At 45.2% G+C, this 22613-nt stretch overlaps 1 protein-coding gene across 1 annotated transcript in view; it reads left to right on the top strand.

Annotated features, from left to right (window-relative positions):
- TRPC3 (transient receptor potential cation channel subfamily C member 3) overlaps nucleotides 1-22613 on the top strand; it is a gene marked incomplete at its 5' end in the record, with an annotated part of 61174 nt that overhangs the window by 26295 nt on the left and 12266 nt on the right. The window contains 7 exons of the mRNA XM_081136100.1: nucleotides 5359-5523; nucleotides 8215-8431; nucleotides 9860-10093; nucleotides 12349-12613; nucleotides 15524-15719; nucleotides 17459-17668; nucleotides 20649-20732. Coding sequence (XP_080992226.1) covers nucleotides 5359-5523; nucleotides 8215-8431; nucleotides 9860-10093; nucleotides 12349-12613; nucleotides 15524-15719; nucleotides 17459-17668; nucleotides 20649-20732 — 1371 coding nt within the window. The remainder of the gene's footprint in view (nucleotides 1-5358; nucleotides 5524-8214; nucleotides 8432-9859; nucleotides 10094-12348; nucleotides 12614-15523; nucleotides 15720-17458; nucleotides 17669-20648; nucleotides 20733-22613) is intronic.

The raw sequence follows: 22613 nt of genomic DNA, 5'->3' as shown, positions 1-22613 counted from the left end.
GACTGAAGGGTCCCAGGTTTGATTCTGGCCAAGGGCACATACCTTGGTTGCAGGCTCATCCCCAGCCCCAGTTAGGGCCTGAGCAGGAGGCAACCAATTGATGTGTCTCTCTCACATCGATGTCTCTCTTTCTCTGTCTCTCTCTCTCTCCCCCTCCCTCCCCCCTCCTTTCCATTCTCTCTGAAAAGCAATGAAAAAAGTATCCTCGGGTGAGGATTCAAAAAGAAAAAAGACTAATGGACTCTTGACTCCCAAAAAGTCCTGAGTTCTAGTTCTGACTGTCCCTCTATCTTGTCTGTGACTTGAGGAATACTGATCCCCTGCACCCATAGAAATACCAAGAGTTCTATCTCCAGTAGCTATGTCTATGGTAAGAAAGCCCTTGATAAAGACAAAGGACACCAGATCTTCATAAACCATCAAGTCTGGACAAAGGACTTGATGAAAGACAAGAAAAAGGAAGACATTTCCTGAGTTCTTCCGCCTGCTCTCCTGTTTCCTCCATGGTGGGATTAAGTTTAACTGTAGAACAATCATCTAGAAAAGAGACATGCAGCAACACAGCACATAAAGTCACTTCCAGCCGATGCAGAGAGAGCTCAGAAGCGGAGCCCCGCAGCGGGCGGGCGGGGGTGCGCATGCTGCAGACTCGGGCTCACGTGCCAGCCCCGACCCCTGCGCCGTGCCGCCTTGGGCCGCGTCTGTGCCCAGGCACCAGGAGATAACAGAGCATTTTACACCTGGTGGGTTCGAAATCTGGAAAACTCTCACCATGTGAGTTTTCTGTTTATATGTCACGATTCAAGAGCCCTAAAAAGAAAACAGAATGATCTAGGTTTTATATACAAGAATATTTTCTTTTAAATTGTATGAACTGAGGCTCCAACAATGAAATTAAAAATAAGCCCTACTGGTTTTCTCAGTGGTTAGAGCATTGGCCCTCAGACTGAAGGGTCTTGGGTTCAATTTCGGCGAAGGACACGTACCTCGGTTGCAGGTTCGATCCCTGGCCCCAGTTGGGGCATGTGCAGGAGGGAACCAATTGATGTGTCTCTCTCACATTGATGTTTCTCTCTCTCTTCTCCTCCCACTCTCTCTGAAAAGCAATGGAAGTTGGTCCAAAGGTTGTGGGTTATTGTTAAGCTGAAATGGTAAAAATATCCTCAGGTGAGGATTAAAAAGAAATAAAACAGAACATTCCTACCACAATTCTGCACCACCGTGTACCCATGAAGATGGTTTTTGTAAATTCTGATTTCATAAAAAGACAGTGTAACATGAATTTTTTTTTAAGTTGAAAGTTATCTAATTGTTTTCCATAGCCTTCCCTGAATGGGGGTTCAGTTTACAATCTGTTAATCATTTGGCAGGAAAAAAATGTTTTTTCTCAATGCTACAGTAGTTTTGTTCCAGGGAAAGACTGAGATTTTCTCGTGTGTCAATCATCCTCCCTTTAAATAAGAAAACCTCACATAAGGGTATTATTTTTGGAATGATTTCAATTTGCTGGGCCACTGAAGTTAGGAAACAACATGGAAATTTTCTTCAGCTGGGTAGGACTGGTGTGACGGCATCAGGAGCTGTTTTAGGAGGTAAAGCAGTGAACAGATAAAGGTCACTGCCCTATTTTGAAGTCATTGAAAAGAGCAAAACTCATCTCCCAGGGGGATTAGCTTTTTTGCCCTCGCTCGCTACTCTTGTATTGGTGTCATTTTCTTTTTCAAATGTTCCTTGTGTATCCATGTTAGGATTTTAAATCACCGGGGGAAAAATATCTATTTGTGTCTTCTTTCTGTGGATTAAAAGAAATCAGCAGAGGCCATATGGTGGTGTTTATTATCTCAATTAAGTAGAGGCCTGGCTGGCGTGGCTTAGTGGTTGAGCATCGACCTATGACCTTGGAGATCAGGGTTCGATTCCAGTCAGGGCACAATCCAGTCAGGGCAGGAGGCAGCCAGTCAGTGACTCTCTTTCATCATTGATGCTTCTATCTCTCTCTCCCTTTCCCTTCCTCTCTCTGAAATCAATAAAAACTTATTTTTAAAAAAAGCAGAGGGTAAAATTAGTAATATAGGAAATATAACCATTAAGCTGAACAGTAAAGTATGAAAGGAAAGTGCAAACACCATGATTTGGGCTAGTATTTAACATCAATTAAGTGTCTGCACTGTATGTGCAAGTCACAGTGGGTCAGAGGCTGGTCATCACCTGTGCGCCACATGGAAGGATCGATTTCCAGCCAGTCTTTGAGGCTGTGTAGCCTTATACAGTGTCATTAATGCCATAAAGCACATCTTCAGATTTAAAGACCAGCTCGAGGAGTGGTGAGAAGAGGGAGCCATACTACATCAGTGCTTCTGTCCTTGAGAGCTCGAAACTTACGAAAGAGGAAAGTTTGTCTACCGGTCCCACACGGACACGTCCACCTGTCTGTTAACTCAGTGGGCATTTTCTGTCTTACTCAAACCCTCAGACTATTAAAAAGTGCATGTTGACTTCCCAGCTGGTAATCTGGTTTGAAGACATCGCATTCTCTGCCTGTGGGTTCCTCAGGACGCGCCACTCCGCATGCCGAGCCAAGCCTGGCTGCAGGCACGGGCCTGCCTTCTATTTGCATCCATCCAAGTGCCCACAAACACAGATCCTCTGTGTTTTTGGACCAATGTTCAAATTAAGACTGTGTTAAATGCTGAATATTTATCTTGGCAAGCATATGAGTCCAGGTTTCCATTCTCATAATTTTTTCACATTTATTGATAGCTTACTGTGTGCCCGTGACCAGGGACCACTCATCACTTAAGGCAATGCTGATGCTTCCATTTTTTCTTTTTTCTTTTTTAAAAAAATATGTCTTTATTGATTTCAGAGAGAGGAAGGGAGAGGGAAAAAGAGAGAGATAGAAACATAAATGGTGAAAGTCATTGATTGACTGCCTCCTGCACACCCCCTGCTGGGGATCGAGCCTGCAACTCGAGCATGTGCCCTGACCGGGAACCAAACCGCAACCTCCTGGATGCTAAGTCGATGCTCAACCGCTGAGCCACGCCCGGCCGGGCTGATGCTTCCATTTTCACCTGCCTGTACCAAAGGCCTAAGCTCAGAGGGGGGGCTTATGACATCTTGACGGATGAGTGAGTGAGTGAGTGAGTAAATGAATGAATGAGACAGACAGTGAGGGACTGTAGCGTGGATGAGAATTTCTCACATAGAAGGAGGGGTGAAGCCGGAAGGAAATGATCCAGTAGATACAGGGCAGAAGTGGAACTTTGGAGTTCTCAAGAATCCTAGGAAATTGTCACAGGGACCCCCGGAAGCCTTCAGCCTTGATTAGATCCACACATTATATCATGCGTTCAAATAACGTCTGCGTTGACCTTGAAATACTGTTTCCAAAAATCAGAACATTGGAAGAGTGACAGAATCTTGAGTTTGGAAAGAAGGTCTCATATATACTTCGTAGCTGTCAGTGACTAGTGACCCTTGGGACCTGGGGTTTTTATAACTGAGTTGAAAGGAACTTACAAGATCGGACACTCTTTTTCACACTGAGCTCATCAAGAAAGAAAAGATAGCATCTTCTTTTTCATACTTTTAACTCTCCCAAACCCTTCCAGTTTGTATCATTGAAAAAAATTCAGTTAGGTATTTCAAATCTGATATTTGTAGACTTGTTCTCAACCACACCTGTCAACAGACCGACTTCTCCCTTGCAAAGAGGCACTGTGGCTGCCACAGAGTGGTCGTGATGGACTCCAGAGGGCGGGCGCACCTGGGGCGAGAGGGGGTTCTGGGGGAATTGTGCCTCCACTGCCCACCCTGGGGGATGAAGTTCTATTTATTATGATTATGATTATTAAATATGTTTTTGTTGATTTTTAGAGAGAGAGGAAGGGAAAGGGAGAGAGAAATAGAAACAACGATGAGAGAAACATCAATTGGCTGCCTCCTGCACGCCCCCTCCTGGGGATCAAACCCAAAAGCCGGGCATGTGCTCTGACCAGGAATGGAATCCGTGACCTCTTGGTGCATGGGATGACCTTCAACTACTGAGCCATGCCGGCCGCGCTCTTATTTTTTTATTGAAAAGAGCTGATGGGAAACTCTGCGCCAATAAGTGGAAACCTCTTCATTGCCCTGTGGGCGTGCTCTTGATAAATAGTCAAATAACGTGTGGAATTGCCTAGAGTCACTCTGAATCGTTAGGATCGGGAACTAGGACCTGATTGAAGATGAGCCCCCTCCTAGTGGGGACTTCGCTGCTCCCTCTGCTTCTCGGAGCTTGCCAAAGCGTCTCATGGGTTCTTCCTAACAGGTTCACTGCTATTGTTTTTTTAGAAGACAGTGATACTTTGACTTTTGTATCACTAACCACTCTTTTTTGAGAACATGTTTACACTTAACAGTTGATTTGTGAATGACCCTGAGTAGTTCCCGAGATTGGGCAAACTGCACTTGGCCATTCAAAGAGGCAGATCCAGCTACAAATGGGCACCTTTGGGCATCGGGACCTTTACACAGGCCTGATGACAAATACATTCTGCTCCCTGAATAAGAACAGGGCCTTAAAGGAGACCCAGTTCTTCTAAAGAGACTCAGGCAGATGACTTAGCAAAACCAGATGGCAAAGTAAAATGCGACGACAGGGGTGAAGTAAGTACAGTTTGTTCATTTTTTCTGATTAGAGTTACAGTGATAAAATCACTGCGGGAGATAAATGTTTGTGGTTTCCTTTTGACCTGTGAGAGAGGAAGCAATAAAAAGAGGTCAGATGACAACAGGAAGGAAGTGACGTTTGATGCCAGCTCCTGGAAGCCGGGCAGTGTGGACCGAGCATAACGCCTGCAGGCTCACTGATTTCTTGCAAATCTTTTGCAGACTTGCAGCGGTCGTGTGTACATACACGTAGGCCGCATCATGCACGTATCCTCACACAGGTAGCGTTTTAGGAGTTGCTCATGAAACGTAGCCCGTTTTGCTTTTAGCGATAGCCCACAATAAACCAAATAACTTTTTCCCCTTGAACTGAATACAAGTAAGCGGCAGCCAGCCAGCTGGGCCACAGGTCCACAAAGGAAGGGGCATGTCACCGGGTTCCAGAGGGGAGGCTGGAGGGATGGAGAGCACACAAAGAAAGAACGGTGGTCCAGGCTTTACCCTCGTGTTTCCACTGTGGCACTTCTGTCAGGTCTGAAGCAGTTTGGGAAAAATCACTGGGCAGGCGAAAGAGCATGAGCAGAACCGTCCAGCGCCCACATTCTGGGAACACGCGCGTTGATATCTTCGGGGTGTTAATCTTAACGTTCAGCAGTTGAACTCTGGAGATGGCATGGTAACCCACCTCCCTCTTTCTCCCTCCAGTTTGTGGCTCACCCCAACTGCCAGCAGCAGCTCCTAACCATCTGGTACGAGAACCTCTCGGGGCTGCGGGAGCAGACCATCGCCATCAAGTGTCTGGTTGTGCTGGTGGTGGCCTTGGGCCTCCCGTTCCTCGCCATCGGCTACTGGATCGCACCTTGCAGCCGGGTACAGCTTTCTTAGCCCCGTTTCCTCTGTGGTTGGTGTACCGTGTCCTTTGGGGATATAAAAGGAAAAAGCTTCCTGCTTAAGGCTCTTATCAGTTTTACCCTGAATGCTAATTGACTCAAGAACATGAATGCTGCTTTTTAATGACTGGGTCAGTTCAAATAAGGGATGAGAAAGGATTTGGTGCCGGTGGGATAGATCTCCTTTGCAGGCATATAATGCTTCGGCTTTTAAGATAAAATCCCCATGGTAGACGGGAGGAAGAGCTGCTGGAGTGAAGTAGCATTGTTCCCATTCTGTTGACAGCTTAATACATGGGAGCCGATGGGCCGGCCTAGGGAGGACGGGGCAATAGTGCTGCTGCTGTGGGACCACGACACAGTCAGCCTGACAACCGGAGACACTTGCTTGGACCTGTCCACACCACCTGTGGCAGAGAGTGTTAGGCCCAGGTGCAAATGTGGTGTCATCCAAAGTCCAAGAAAGTGCATGTCAGGTGCCTCCAGCTCTCTGTTCTTCAGAAGAAAAAAATGTAGAATTGGGGCTTGGGGGCTTTGGCATTTTTAGATGGTTTGCTTGTTTAGATGTGCTTGAATCATTTTGTTCACAACCTTCCTCTCTCTCTCCACCTGCCAGTGGAGAGTCAGCTTGATTGTGCCCAAGAGGAGCACTGAGCAGGATGGGGAGAGGAGCACTGGGCGTGCTTATGGAATCTGCATTAGGCTCAGCGAGGGCCCTGCCAGGGGGAAGACGTTGTTCTGAGATCCTTTAAGCCTGCTTTTATATTCTGAAATCTGGATTTGTTTAAATCAGAGGCAGTTTCAGGCAAAATGAGTCAAGGCCACTTACGAGTGACCCTAGAAATCCGTCATCTCTCTGGCTCAGCAGCCTCCTGGCAGAGTCCAGCTCCGTAGGCACCATATATGTGCGGGAATATTCATCCATCTCGCCTTGTGCCGGAGCTGCCCGGACGATTTAAGGCAGAAAGTTTGTCATTTTGATCCGTTTTGGTGACTCGACTGAGTTCCTTTGCCATGTATCATGGAAAAGTGTCTTACGACTCCTCAAACACATGAGCGCTTAAGACTAAAAACTGTAAATAATGTGAGAGAGCATGCCTTGAAGCAAAAGTCATATCCCACCCAAATAATTCCGTTTCTGGGGAGGAGGAACGGGGGTCCAGGTTTATACATGGTTCTCTCTCGGCAGCTTAATCAGTGGGAAGATTACATTAAGCCGGGAGTGGGCGTCCTCAGTCCACCCGTGTCTCTTCACTCGTGGAAGCAGCTCCTGGCGTGGGAACTCCGGCCAGCAGAGAAGGGAAAGAGGGAACCGAGTCCTTTCTACCCACTTTTATACCTTCCATATACCATCCACCCGATGCTGAAATGACAATCGGGCAAGAATTCTGTGCATGTGGCCCCATTTTAGGATAGGCATGCGGCTTTCTTCTCATGCTATTCGAAGTTTTAAAGACCAACCTTTTGGAGACTTGGCAACTCCCAAGAAATCACTCAGTGCTAGGAATGAGCTTCACCTCCCTCGCCCCCAACAGCACTGTGATAGGTAAAAGGATTGTTTCTTTTCCTGTAGAAAATGTCACACTTGTCCGTGTGCATTCGCAGTCAGCCCCAGAGGGCTGGACAGCCCTTGGCTACTTGTTGACGTCAAGTTAAGGTTGTGGACGTACAAAAACATTTGTTTGAATTTGCAGTCTTTTAAATGTGAACCTTGGAACTTTTTAAGGTCACAGACTGAGTTTAAAAGTTGGGTTTGAGTGTGTAGGATGGAGAACTTGCTTGATAAATCTACCAAATGTACCTAATTCGTGGACCGTGGAAGCCCTGGGGACAGGAGGAATTGTTTTTCATTTCTCCTAGAACGTGGGGCTTTTAAGGACATCCTATCACATGGTATTTTAAAGGAGTTGCCTTAAAATAATTATAAACTGAACTTTAAGGTGCTCTTGTACTATTTATATGATTTTCCAAACTCGGGGATGACTTTCAATTAAATTAACCTACTTACAGGTTTTAATCATTGTAGCTCCTGCTTCTAATTAGAATAGTAACAAATAAAATATTTATCCTGATTATAATATTTTCTGCCCTTTTTTAATCATACAAAGCGCAACTTGATTTTAGTATATTTAGAAATGAGAACTAAAATTTCCTTCTGTAGTAGTAAGATTTTTTTAAATCTCCAAAGGGTTTTTAACGTGCTACAGACACGTCATAACATTTCAGTTATAAATGAACAAGCCTACAAATTTATCATAACATTTCAATTATAAAGCAGTAAAGGATTACACACTGTAAACTTGGAATTTCTTTTCCTAGACTCTAAAACCTTTGACATTGCATAGTCTTTCAATATAAAACTAAGAATAGCCAGCATGTGCCATGTGATCCCCAGAAATGCATCGGTGAACACTGTATATCCTCAGACAAATGAGAGCCTTAGAAACAATCAAGTTTGAAGACTTCTTAAATTATTTTTGGAGGAAGCATCCCCTAAAAGGAGTAATTTTTACCGTGTATAGCTTTTCAGAAACAAGGAGAGCTTTGAAAGTCTTCTCATTTCATCTGGTCGTGGTTTTGTTTTTTATCCTGTAGTAATTTTCGTAAGCAGGAGCCAGATTTGCAAAAGTAAAAGTTTTTTTCTTTCTTTCATGTTTTGGTCTTATCCCAGCTGGGGAAGGTTCTGCGCAGCCCCTTCATGAAGTTCGTGGCACACGCTGCGTCTTTCATCATCTTCCTGGGCCTGCTTGTGTTCAATGCCTCAGACAGATTCGAAGGCATCAGCACGCTGCCAAACGTCACGGTCATCGACTACCCCAAGCAGATCTTCAGGGTCAAGACCACCCAGTTCACGTGGACCGAGATGCTCATTATGGTTTGGGTTCTTGGTAAGCCTTGGATTTTAAGTACTCTGATTTCTACCAAAAACAATGTGTTCATAATGATCGTCATTTTCTCTGTTTATTTAATTGAACTTATTGGGGTGTACAGTTCTATAATACATCATCTGTGTATTGCATTGTGTGTTCACCCACCCCACGGTCATTTTCTTTTTAAAATGTTATTTTACATTATACGGTGGCAATATCACCATTGTTAGATTAGCAGAATAGCAAAATCAAGTAATTTGTCAGCTTGGTAATGCTACAAAGTATCCTAACAATAAATTTAAAATTTTTATGAGTAACATGGGCCTAATATTAATATACTGTGTTTCTGAAATCTCACTTCAATTATTGAATAAAATGTTAAGTTTTTTAATGTGACTCACTGGGATGATCAAATATTTAATTGAAATTCTTGTGAAGTAACTCTGGCGGCTGTTAACTGATGACTAGAGAACATTGATGTCGTTTAAATTTTAGAGATGTTGGGGGAGAGTGTCCGTTTCAGAGCGTTTGTTACTTGGCCTCACAGTGGCCTGTTTTGAATGTAAAAGTAAAAATTTTAGGCAATGTGAGAGACAGCAATGGAGATTGGAACCAGTTTATCTACTGATCAGTAGTCCAAAGTCCCTTTATATGTTCTCTCTACTTCACCCAGCCAGTTTCTTGATGTCTCGTCAGTTCCTGATTTACTAGGGTGCTTCCTCCCTCTCATTCACTCCTGTGGCCTCAGTCTGGGTCACGTAATTATTTCATACATTTTATTTTGAGCCACTACATTTCTTTCACAAATCCCACACCATTTTCCCCTCGCACCGTCCAGACAAGGGGTCCTTTGTCCTCTTTGGGAATGGCCTTTCCTGCCTTCAGTTTCCCGGAGCCCCAGGCCTCCCTGCTGAGGGGCTTCTCCCAGGGATGCTCCTCACCTCCCAGCACGAGCGGAGATGAGGAGGGGCTGGGGGAGTGATGGAAGCGTTCCCCGACGGCGGACAAACTGTTCTTGTTACAAGTCTACAGTGCTACAGTGCTCATTTGGGGGCTATTTCTCCAGTAAATCACTAGGGTTTGATAATGAGCCAATGTAATTTTATAAAGATGAATTCTTCCTCTCCCCCGAAAGTCTCCGGGGGCAGAATCAGTTGACTTGCGGAGCCTTCCCGGCATGTTTCCGCCTTCCTGCCCGCGCCCCTCCGTCCCCCGGCCGCCTTTCTGGGCCCGCAGGTGTGTCACTCGAATTGTGAGGCATCCATGTCGTGGAAGCTCCGTCTTCCATCCACTCTGCCCCATGAGCTGGACAGCCTGTGCCTCGTGGTACCCAGCACGGTGCTTTGCGTAGGGGCATCAAATAGGTGGGGGCCGGCGGTGGACCCAGGAAGAGCTGTGCGGTTAAGCCGCAAGGCCTCACGTGTACCCTCGTGTGTGTTTTGACAGGAATGATGTGGTCCGAGTGTAAGGAGCTCTGGCTGGAAGGCCCCCGGGAGTACATCATGCAGCTGTGGAACGTGCTGGACTTTGGGATGCTCTCTATTTTCATCGCCGCCTTCACAGCCAGGTTCCTGGCTTTCCTCCAGGCAACGAAAGCACAGCGGTACGTGGACAGTTACGTCCAAGAGAGCGACCTCAGCGAAGTCACCCTCCCGCCAGAGATACAGTATTTCACCTACGGTAAGTCACTGGCTGCAGGGCCCACGGGTTCCAGGGGGCGACGGGAGCCGCGTTTCGGAAGGGAGCGCCGATAAAGAGGCGTGCTGAACGTTCCTGGACGGGGAGACCGCACGGGCCTGAGAGCTTCCTTCGTATCCAGGCTGGCACTCTCCCTGCCTTTGTTCAAGTTCATTTACTTCTCGGTGCCTTAGTTTTCACATCCATAGAAAGAAGGCCCTGCAGGGTGAGAGAAAACTTCCCTTTAAGCCTGACAACGTAATTTACTCTTATGTACTCTAAGGACATGAAACTGTCTTAATTAGGGGAAATGGCTTGAGAAAGGGATCGATGTGGAAGATGAGTCCCTGAGGGCATGGCTTCGAGGAGGTAACATCATGAAAGGTGCTAACCTGCTGTACAGGCGAAGTGCACAGAAATTCAGAGCACAGGAGCTACAGTGGCCGTGGGAAAGGAAGCTCTGAACAGGCAGAAACCGCGGAGAGGTCGGGCCCCTCCTCCTCATGGCATGATCGCGGTGATGCCACACATCCGTGTCACGGGAGCAGCACGGCTGGCTGGTACCCAGGGTACCAGGACACCGATGCCATCCCTCCCAGCACGCTCCACGTTAGGTAACCTTAGCCTCCCTTCCCCGAGGCCAAGTTGGGCAGGTGTAATGGGCAAACATCCACATCGTTGCAAAATCTCAGATCTGGAAAAAACTTTAGGAATTATGGTCTCACCTTCATTTTACAGATAAGGAGACTCAGGCACAGAGTTCACGTGAGTTCAGATCACGAAGCATAGCTCTGTGTGAGTGAAATGAAATGAAAGCTCACCTGTTATGCGGACAAGCGGCAGGTTAACAATATTGAAGAAGGCTGGGTGTCTGCTCCAAAAATAGATGTACATTCTACACACTCTGAAATTCAAACACGTTGTCTCTTAGTGTCTCAAGCAAAGAGGTTTTGTACCAGGGAGACCAGATCAAATGAACAAATAATCATCATTTATAATTAAAGAATTAATTTAGGTTGTATTTTTGTGTAATATATACCTTTTTTTTAAAATTCTCACCCGAGGATATTTTTCCCATTGCTTTTCAGAGAGAGTGGAAGGGAGAGAGAGAGAGAGAAAAAAAGCATCGATGTGAGAGAGACACATCGATTGCTTGCCTCCTGCATGTACCCTGACCAGGGCCAGGGATCGAGCTTGCAACCAAGGTGTGTGCCCTTGGCTGGAATCGAACCTGGGACCCTTCAGTCCATGGGCTGATGCTCTGACCAGTGAGCAAGACCAGCTAGGGCTAATATATACTTTGAGTATCACAATAACCTATTTATTTAAATGTATTCGTGTGTAATGATGACTGTCTTCTGAAGGGAAATTTGTGAATTTAGGCTGCACTGCTTATTATGTGCGTGATTTTGATCAAGTTTTTAACCTTGCTGAGCCTTGGTACTGATCTCTAAAAAGAGAGTAATAATAACACCAGATGTGTAAGGTTATGGGAAAGCTCAGGGTCTAGTGCATATTAAAACATTCGGTAAACGGTCATTTTCATTTTTGTTGTTGCAAATGTGTCTGATGTGTGCATGCTTCTGGGAGTGGCCCAGTTCGCACAAAATTACCACATAGCACTTCATTGACTTTCCAGGGGAAACAGGCACAGTCTGCTGTGACCTCGCTAAGTGACCTTGAAAGGGCATTAGGGGTCCTCATTAGAATCTTCGCGGCTCAGTGACAGTTTCCATTTTCCAGGAACAAGTTATATCGTTCAGATACCACGTGGACAGCACCATTGTGATTCAGGGACATTCTCATGTCTCTTAATATGACGTTTTACTTCATTAACTGTGAGATGAACTCATTTCCCCATGAAATACAGAAGTTTTCTGCCCACCAAGTTTACAGACTCACTGGTCGATAAGTCTGGTAACTGAGGGGACATCGGTCAGGTCCGTTGTCACCATCCTGACAGTCTGTGCCTAATGAAGCTTTTAACATGCTTCTTCACCCCTGTACTTTATTCTGTTTCTGCTCAATGCAAAGTCAGCTTAATATCTTTATAACAGTGTTTTCTCCGTAGAAATAATTCATAGGAGTGTGGAATTCATACATTTCTGGTTTAACAGAAATTAATTAAATCTAGAGTAGTTTCAACTGAGATGTTAATCACTTACCTACAAGACGGATCCTATTTAAGGTACTGGCTTTGCATAGTTAGCGACGAATGGAAAGTCTCATTTTTAGTCTCTCTCTCCGCCTGCGTCCAGCCAGAGACAAGTGGCTGCCCTCGGACCCTCAGATCATCTCTGAAGGCCTCTACGCCGTCGCCGTGGTGCTCAGCTTCTCCCGGATCGCGTACATCCTTCCTGCCAACGAGAGCTTCGGCCCTCTGCAGATCTCCCTCGGCAGGACCGTGAAGGACATCTTCAAGTTCATGGTCCTCTTCATCATGGTGTTCCTCGCCTTTATGATCGGCATGTTCATCCTTTACTCTTACTACCTTGGGGCTAAAGTAAACGCTGCTTTTACCACGTAAGTCAGCTGTCCCGTAAACAGGGTGCGATGAAGAGAAATCCTAACACATCCAGGGGAAGCAAAGGGAAAATTCCAGTGATTGTAATAAAGATGTTTTGAAGAGTAGAAAAAAATCCATTAGAAGCAGTTAGCGCCCATGTGTAATTAGGTTGCCCCGAAGACTCCTCTCTTAGAGCTTAGTAAGCATTTGCCCACAGAATGAATCAGAATTAGGAAAAATCCTATACAAAATGGGCTATTTTGAGAGAGTTGAGTAGTAAAATTTTAATACTGGATGTCTCTTACATTATGCATGACATTAAATTTAGTCTCATCATTTTATAGCCATTACTGTTATTTCAGAAAAGTACAGGGAGTCAAGTAAGAGAAATTACACCTGAATGTGTGCAGCCCACAAGGACTGTATTGCTGTTTCCTCCCTTTGGTCCTAGTGGTTTCCACAGTGGACATTCACCTCTCCCAGGAAGTCTTCCTTGATTAAGTCTCCTTAGTCTTTGTCTTTGTAAGTTCTCTCGGCATGGAGACATCCAGACTGTGAAATTTGCTGTCACCCATCAGAGTTTGGTTGTCGTGGGGTGACCCTCCCTCTGTATTATAGTCCTTCGGGTGGGGAGGCCATACCCTCCCATCTCCCTTTGTGTCCTATAATGTCACACTGGAAACCAGCTGGACAGTCAGCACGTTCCCTAGAGACAAAGACAGAACCTCACGCCCTCCCAGGCATCACATTATTTGAAAACAAATTTTTTCAAGTCGTTACTGTAGAGCAGGTCTTAGGGGTGAAAGGAATGCTGTTTGAACCCAGTGGGGACGCACAGAGAGAGCCTAGAACTCTGAGAACTCACTTGATACCTGATGTTTTCTTCACGGTTCTGCCTGAGGATGGGGCACCCCGAATATAGTGGGAAGAACGTGGACTCGAAGACCAGGCAGACCTGGGTGCGAATGTGAGCTCTGCTGGCCTCCAGCTGTGGCCTTTGGTCAAGTTAACAATTCTCTGTGTGCGTTTCCTTATTTTTAAAATAAGCACAAAAAGGTTTAAATCAGGTCATCCTGAGGGTTACATAGGTGATTTATAGAAAGCCTCTTGCCTTCAGTAGGAGCTCGGGACCTGCCAGTGTACTTTCCTTCTTACTGTCCCCTCCACCCCTTACTGTCCCCTCCCCACCCAGGTAGAGTCTTCATACAGAGTCACAGAGAATGAATGGGGGGCGGGTTGCAAAGGAGCAAGGGGAGAAGGCGGGAATTTTGTGACGCTGTTAAATTAAGGCTAGGAACAAGGAGGTTGCAGTTTTTCTGTCTCCTAGCTCCCGTGCTGTGACGTCACACGATCAAATGTTTTCTAATAGAGCGTAACTCTGTAGGAACAGGAATTTCTATTCTGCCCTCTGCCCCCAGGGTCCAGCACAACCTCTAGGGCATGGTAGGCGCTCCATCAATATTTGTTGAATGAATGAATGAAACTAGTACTAAAACCTATAAATCTATAGAATTGTTATTTAGAATCTGTTATAAGAAATGAAGAAAAGTTTTCATAAGTCTTCCTTTGGAAAAAGAACTTGCTTTTGACCCCTCCTTGTGGTGGAATTCGACGTGTGTAATTGTTTAAGGATTATGGTTGCTGTTCACAGACCAGCAAGTATGACTGGCTCATATGATAAAACCAGCCAAATTCAGCTGGCAAAGCCCATTTAAGGCATAAAAGTAGGGACTTACCTGGCGAGGGCCTACGTGCTAACTGCTGCAATGGAAGAGTGAGGAAGTAGGTGATTTAAATTGAGGGAAAAGGAGCAGAATCTTTCATGCTGTTACCTCCCCTTTATTTGCAGCCGAGCATAACTCCTAGCTGGGTAATACACCCTTGTGACACATAATTTGTTTGGAGCAGTGTCTGCGATAAAATACCTGCCCCTCCTCACCTTGGACCGCAGGCTCTGAGTGCTCCTGCCTTCCCAGGGGCAAGGGTTTCTGACAGGTACTTTCAGAGAGATTTTTTTTGCATAAACAGGATGTAAGGACTTGTATGCCCCTCTTTTTTATCCAAATGGTAGAATATTTCATACTTGCTGCATCATATCTTTTCACTTAAGAATATATCACAGGCATCGTTTTATATAAACCCGGGAGGAGAGATCCGTGCCATTTTCCCCGTGGCTGCGCAGCGTTTTGTTAGGGGGATGCAGCGGGGTTATTTACCCCAGTTCCCCGGGCCCGTGGGTGGGTGCTCAGGGTGTGCTCATGGTCCCTACCGCCAGGCTACCGGGAAGACATCTGTGTATACTTTAATTTTAATCCTGACCTTGTTCTACTTCAGAAAACCTGATTTCGATTCTAAACCGCCTACAAAATCACACCCCAAGCTCCCGTCCTCCAGGAGGAGGGAATGGGCATCACGGCAGGACCTCTTCCCGCCACCTACTCCTAAGGAGTTTCCCTGGACAACTTGCCAAAGGGCTTGGCATTGGCGCCACGTGCTCATCGGCTCCTGAAAACCAGGGGGAATAATTGCTGTTAAATATTATACTAAAATAACTTCACTCTTGGGTTCATGGTGATATTTTTAAAGGATTTTTAAAAAAAAGTCTATATTGATTTCAGAGAGAGGGGGAGAGAGAAAGAGAGAGAGAGAAACATCAATGATGAGAGTTATTGATCGGCTGCCTCCTGCACGCCCCCTACTGGGGATGGAGCCCCCAACCCTGCATGTGCCCTGACCGGGAATCGAACCGTGATCTCCTGGATCCTAGGCCGATGCTCAAGAGCTGAGCCCCACTGGCCGGGCTGTAATGATACTTCATGATGACGTTTGACACCGGCACAGTGGTCGGACCCTGGCTTGTTTGTACTTCTGACTTTTTGACACTGGAAACTGTTCCTTGCTGACTGTGTGCCTTACTGTCTCAACAGTGTGGAAGAGAGTTTCAAGACTTTGTTTTGGTCCATATTTGGATTGTCTGAAGTGACTTCCGTTGTGCTCAAGTACGATCACAAATTCATAGAGAATATCGGATACGTTCTTTATGGAATATACAATGTAACTATGGTGGTCGTTTTACTCAACATGCTAATTGCTATGATTAACAGCTCATACCAAGAAATCGAGGTAAACCTGAGCCCTCTCCGTGGTCTGCCCCCATCCATCCCGGTAGCGTTAGCACCTGCCCTGTGCCCGCGGGGGCTCCGGCTCCGGGACCCAGGCGGAGCGAGCCCAGCCTTCCTGTGTCTCCCACCTGCACAGATCACTGCACGGCTTCCAGTGTCCTCTAGGAGCACAGCAGGGCTCCCCATGAGTTTATCGTCACTCTCGGGTATAGTGCAGAAGTTTTGAAATTAGTGGCTAGAAGTCGTACTGGCCGTTGGGAAATCACCCTCTCCCAGGTTAGCCAGGAGGCCACCTGAAAGATCCCGGAGGAGGAATCACTAGGCGTCTGGCGAACCTTGATGAGGTTCTTTACCCGCTCAGAATTTTCATTGTTCTAGAAATCATCCTACTTTTTGTTTTTGATTGGGCTGATTTGGAACCTTTCTTCACTGTTGTGTATATATAGGGTTTCTCCCCTCCCAAAAATGTATAAACACTTTAACAGCTGATAACTCACTTAATTTTCACTCCTTTTCAGGTTTAACTGGTTTGAAATAATGGGTGAAGCCAGACTAAGCTTTGAACAAAGAATTTATCCTAAAGTGCCACGAGGCTTTTTTCATGGGGTCACATAAAAGATGAAGTTTACGGTACAAAACCGGCAACAGTCCTCAAGTTGAGGGCACACAAATACCGAACAAAACGATTCCTGATGTTTGCAGTTCCATTGCTTCACGTTATCAGCAGGGCCTGGACCAGAATGGTCATCAGTTTGAAAACAGGCGTTGACAAAAAAAATTTACTCATTTCTGTAGATTCTTTTAAATTTTGCAAATGAACTGTATGTTCATAAACGCTGACTTTATAATCATTTAAAGTTTGTATACATTTTGGGGGGACACCCTGTATGTTTTCTTATGTCCTCTGGTTTAGTGTTCGGTTTCTTCGTAGGGCATTGCTGTGTGTTAAGCCCATTGAGTCTCTCTGTGTGCTTTAGAAACACACAGATAGTGTTATCAAAGCAGAGGTTGGGTCCTCCAGGTATGAAAACTGTGGTACTCTGCTCACCTGCTTGGGCGGGGCCACAGCAACCTAGGGAGGGTGAAGCGAGTGAGCCAATTCCCTCCACCGGTGGACCCCTCCTGCCCATTTCTTCTCTCCATCCTTTCTTCCAGTAGAATGGTTGTGCCCATCACCATGGGGCAACACTGAGAATCAAAGGAGATCTAAGACAGGAATAGGCCACTGAGGGCCTTTTGTGACATTTAAGGACATATGTGCTGATACATAAGCTCCAAAGTGCAATTTCATCGAATACCGTTTTTCCCCCTTTGTCCTTGGGATATAATATGCTTATCTACAGCCTACTGAACGGGTCTGGATGAGGAGGGGGGTGGTTAGAGAGTGAGGAACTTTTGTTAAATATGTAGCATTGGCGGGGGGAGAGGAGTCAATCTTTTTGTCCTTCCTTCGCCCTGAATTTTTTCTTGTGCTTTTGCTTTGCTTTTGGATGGGGGACAGAAATCCTGGTTAAATTTCAGTGGGTACACACAGAAGTGTATGGAATAGAAAAATGAGAAAAAAGTAAAGAAAGTGATAGAATATTTAGTAAAACAATAGAGATTATATGCAGGTAATTTACATTAAGTCACTTATCTATTTCAAAAGCATAATCTAGGTTTATTGTAAGATCCTACTGGAATCAATTACTAGAATTTTTAGTTTTTAAGATGCGTTATTTCTTTTCTGCCTTGTGACAGGATGACAGCGATGTGGAATGGAAATTTGCTCGTTCAAAACTTTGGTTATCTTACTTTGATGACGGAAAAACGTTACCTCCACCCTTCAGTCTAGTTCCTAGTCCAAAGTCATTTGTTTATTTCATCATGCGGATCATTAACTTTTCCAAATGCAGAAGGAGAAGGCTTCAGAAAGACATAGAAATGGGACTGGGCAACTCAAAGTCCAGGGTAGGTATCGGACACTTACCACAACCTTACAATAAATGTTGTGTCTTTCCCCTTGTCTTTGGATGTGTTCAGTGATTTTTATGTGCGATCTTAGAAGATGATGAAAGTATTGTCCATTCCATAGTCTTCCAAAGACTAAAACTTGGTATCTTCATAATGTTTCGAGAAGTCATTTAGCCTATGCCTTGCTTTTGGTCATAATTTCATATAAACTGCTAGATTAAAAATAAACAAGAAACTTCTTCAACTCGTTAAAGGTAAACAGAATGCTTTGTTTCTTGTGTTCCATGCTTCTCAGCTGTTCTGAAGTTAAATGGTTTTAACTGCATACAACTACTGTGGTTGTATGTATAGTTCCTCACCACCAGACCCTTTATTGGGCTAAATACTTTTTCCTTTCAGTATTATAAAATCAATGCAGGCCTAAGAGCATTATTAACCATAAGTGCCCCTTTTGTAAATAGTCAAGAATGGCTTGTCCCTGAGTGGCCCCGGTTGAGTCAGACTCATCCCCAGAGATGGGTTTCATGACAGCAGTTTATGATCATGAACTTAATTTCCAGAGACAGAATCGGTATGGGAGACAGAAGGGTATGGTCAGGACCTCAGATAATAGTGAGCGAGGCAGATAGAAGTAAACGTGTGGCCTAAAATTGTAAAAATGGCCTGTAGCTGGGAGTCACAAGATAGCAATGTTATCCTCAGATTACTGCCAGATTAAAAATAAACAAGAAACTTCTTTAACTCATTAAAAGTAAATAGAACACTGTGTTTCTTGTGTTCCATGCTTAAAACCCAGGCCTTCCTGAGCAGAGGAAAATATTTTGTCTCAGTTGAGGCTGAGTAAAGACTGGATTAGTGCAATTAAATTGCTCACTTTTGAAAATAGATGTGCCTTTCCAGCATTTGTAATACGCTGGCATCTCATTTTTTAAGAAGGTGGCGTTTTAAACCTTTAGACCTGGATATGGGCTCTTAAGGCCATTAGGCTGCGAGGCAGTGACTGGCTATGACATCTCGTGATTTCAAATAACACCTCCTGTGTACACATGGAGAAGCAGTGTAGTGTCAGGAAGAGAGCCTCGACGTTCCACCCGGATTTGAACTCCGGCGCTCATGGCCTATTGGCAAGTCCCGTGGATAAGGCACTTTGTCACTCTGAGTCTTAATTGTCTCAGCTGAAAGAGGAAACTTCGTAGGGTTCTTGTGAGAATGACATGAGATGTACAAAGTTCCAGCCTCAACAAATACCAGTGCCCTTCCTCATTCGCAGTTTGCAAAGTGCTTTGCTGTACATCTGAACCTCATGCAACACTGTGAGGTAGGTATGGCTCTTAGTCCCATTTTATAGCTAAGACAGCTGAAGCCTTTAAAGTCACTCACTTATGCGAGGGCACCGCGCTGGCCCGAGCGAGGCGTGGCACTCAAGCCAGCATCAGATGCCTGGCGCTTCCCCGGCCTGGTCCTCTGCACCTGGCTGCCCCTGCTCGCAGCTGCGCTCTCGCCTGGCTACTGCCCCCCCCCCCCCAGCTGCACCTTCAGCGGCAGGGTGGCCGGTCTCTTAAAGGGGCCAGGCCCTAACTGCCAACTTGGGCAAATTCTGCTACTGCTGAAATGAACTTTGCTTCTCTGGGCACTTAGTCACTGAGGCTTTATTATTTTCAAAGGAAGCTTCTCAAGAACGCACAGCTCTTAACACTTCACACCTTAAAGTCACCTTTCTGTAGGCAGCCGATTTCACTGACTTCGTGCCTGATGTCGTGACGAAGGACAGTGCTAGCCAGATGGCACTGGCTACCTGGGCCCTGTGAGGGGAAGGCTGGGTGTGCACAGGAACCTGAGGGGCAGAGGTGCTGCATGCAGGTGTCGGCTCCTGCCTGTGTGGCCCTGCCAGCAGGAAGAGCAGCTTTTCTCGGAGAGGTTGCTGGGAACAGAGGGAAGGCTGAGCACCACCTCAGGAGCCCTGCCCCTTGCCATCCGGTCCCTGACATCTGGTTCAAACTGCCATTTTGATTTTATTTCGTGAATTGTTCATGGAGCTGTTTAAATCTCATATCCACAGATACTCTGTGTGTTGAACGTAGTGAAAATTTGGAGAAGTCATATGTTTCTGTTTTTGTTTTTTAGAAGACAGGAAGGAGCCTCCAGAACTCCTTTGTAACACAGCCAGCCTCAGCCAGCAGTCAGAGACTGACCTCCAGTGGCTCACAGGAGCCTTCACTGTCAGCGAGGTTTTGTCCCGGCACCACTGTGACAGGACAGTTAGGAGGGTCCCTTCCCGAGTCCTGCCCATGGGAGGCTGGGAGGGCCAGTGGCGGGGCTCCGCCTTCGCAGCCCACCTCGTGGGGAAGGGGCAGGCCCCTCACTGCGCCTGCGGAGTGGACAGTGGCCACGTGCACCTCTTGCTCCTGTTCCTACCCACGCGAATTAAATCTGAAAGAGGGGAAAGGAAAGAAAACTCAAATTCTTTAGCGCAGATCTCTCCAAAGTTGTGAACCTGGCTCAGTGTCAGGCCAAGATGCTTGGGAAGAGGTGTCATCTGAGCAGAGAGCTTAGGGTTACACAATACTAAAGATGCCCTGGGGACACGCTGTTCCTGTCCCCCAGGAGCAGAGCCAGGCAGAGCAGGTAGTCGCTTCTGTGCAGCTCCGCCCTCCAGGTGCCCGGGACACATGCCGACAAAGTGTGTGAGGTCCCCAGGCGCAGGGACGCTCAGCACCAGCCGACTTTTAAAAGCATGTTTCCAGTTAATCCGTCTGTTACAGCTCATGCTGCCAACATGTCGATAACATGAGCGAGCGGCTCACATTCACTTTTGCCTTCGGAAATACATTAAATCACTTATGAAACCCAGTTCCCATGAAATGTCCCTCGGGAGTGCTGACTCCAGAAATGTTATCAAGGAGCATAAAGTAGATTATAGTTTTGATTTCCAAATGAATGTATTCTAATTTACTAGGTTAATTGTATTTTTTCCTAGTTAAACCTCTTCACTCAGTCTAACTCGAGAGTTTTTGAATCACACAGTTTTAACAGCATTCTCAACCAGCCAACACGTTACCAGGTAAGCGTTCGTTAGCCCTCTCTCTGCCTGTGTCCCGTGTGTGCGTGTGTGTGTGTGTGTGTGTGTGGTGAGGGGGTTTCTATTATTCGGATAAACTCTGAGCATAGGCTAAAACAACGTATGTTCAATTATGGAGGGAATTTTATAATCCAGAGTCCAAGTTCTTTATTTTTTTAGAGGAGAAAGGAGAGGTTTTTGCTGTATTGAAAGCAAAGTGTTGCCACAATTTCCCAAGGACACTTATACCTTGAGCTGGAGAAAGCAGGGGAGATATGGAATATTTGGAAAATAAGGCTCTAATTCATTTGTCCAGGTTTTCCTTCCGGGTGACCCATTGCTCGAGTGGATTTTTAGGCTATACTGTGTCCTCAGTACCGCTTTAAAATACCTCCTGCATTTCGATTATCCATGTGACGTTTGGACACTGTTCCCCAGCTCAGAAGAGGTTGTAGGTTTCTGCTTTCCATCTGGGCGGTCACTTTTGATTATCCAGTCTTTAGATTTCTGATGTGTACAAGGTCACAGCAGTGAGGGGCAAGGAATTTATAATGTGTGGTGGTGGCAACGAGTGACTGTAGTTCTCTTCATGCAATTTTCTTGGAAGCAGCATATTCTGCAAAATTGCCTGGCGTGCTGATTGCTAACGCCTGACTTTTTAATGGTTATGTTGTATTCCATTATATGGTTGTACTTCATTTGTCAGTCTTCTGCGGGTGGAAGTGGAGGCTGCTGCCAGTGTGGAGCTGTTACAAGCCATGCTGCAGCGAGTCACCTTATATATGCGACATTTAAAACGTGCAGATCTGTGGCGTTGTCTGGCTAAAGTACAAGCGCATTCTAGTTTTTTAACTTTTATCAAACTGATTTTAATAGGATGTGTACCAATTTACATTCTTAAAATAAATGTATGAGAGTGCCCGTATCCACCTTAATTTTCCAACAGCATGTTACCACTGGTTCTTATCTTGCCCAGAAAGGGGAAAATGGTATCACAGTGTAGTTTCACTTTATATTCTTTATCCTCAATGAACTTGACCATCTCCTTACATTTATTCTATATGCTTAAGATCCAGTATATATTTGCCTTTCTTGATGGGCTTTTAGCTATAAATTAAAAGGAATTCTTTATGAAAATCAATCCTTTGTCTGTGATATGAATCAAATTTTTCCTCCAGTGTGTTGTCTGTCTTTTTAATGTTTATGGGTGGCTTTCCCCCCAGCTTTTTTTATTTTTGTGTAGACTTTACATATTTTTTATGACTTCAGGTTTTGCATCCTGTTTACAAAGATCTTTCACCATTTTTAAAAAAATTCTACCTATATTTTCCTTAGTACTTCCATGGTTTAACTTTTTACATGAAAATATTTGATCCACATAGAATATTGATGCAACATGTGAGATGGGGATTCAAATTTATATTTTTTCCACATGATTATATCCCTGGGCATTTTTTTGACTGGTTTAAAACACAGCCTTTAGCTCTGGCTGGTGTGGCTCAGTTGGTGGAGTGTCATCCCATGCACCAAAATGTCCCCAGTTCAATTCCCCGTCAGGGCACATGCCCAGGTTTCGGGCTAGATCCCTAGTAGGGGGCGTGCAGGAGGTAGTCAGCTGATGGATGTTTCTCTCTCTCTCCCTCTCCCTTCCCCTCTCCCTAAAATCAACAAAAACATTTTAAAAAAATAATAAATACTGTTATAAAATCTTTAAAAAATAATAAAAATAAATACTACCTTTATCATTTACTAAAGGCCTGTATCTATTTAGAATATATTCCTAGGCTTTCTCTGCTGTAGAACCACATTATTCTAGTTATTATACTTTAAAATCAAACAAATAAAACACACATACTCACATATCCTTACTTCAGGATTCTTATT

Source organism: Miniopterus schreibersii (assembly GCF_964146895.1).
Source record: "Miniopterus schreibersii genome assembly, chromosome: 4".
Taxonomy (NCBI): domain Eukaryota; kingdom Metazoa; phylum Chordata; class Mammalia; order Chiroptera; family Miniopteridae; genus Miniopterus; species Miniopterus schreibersii.
Note: the sequence above shows the minus strand (reverse complement) of the source record. Positions and strands in the feature narration are given on the sequence as shown.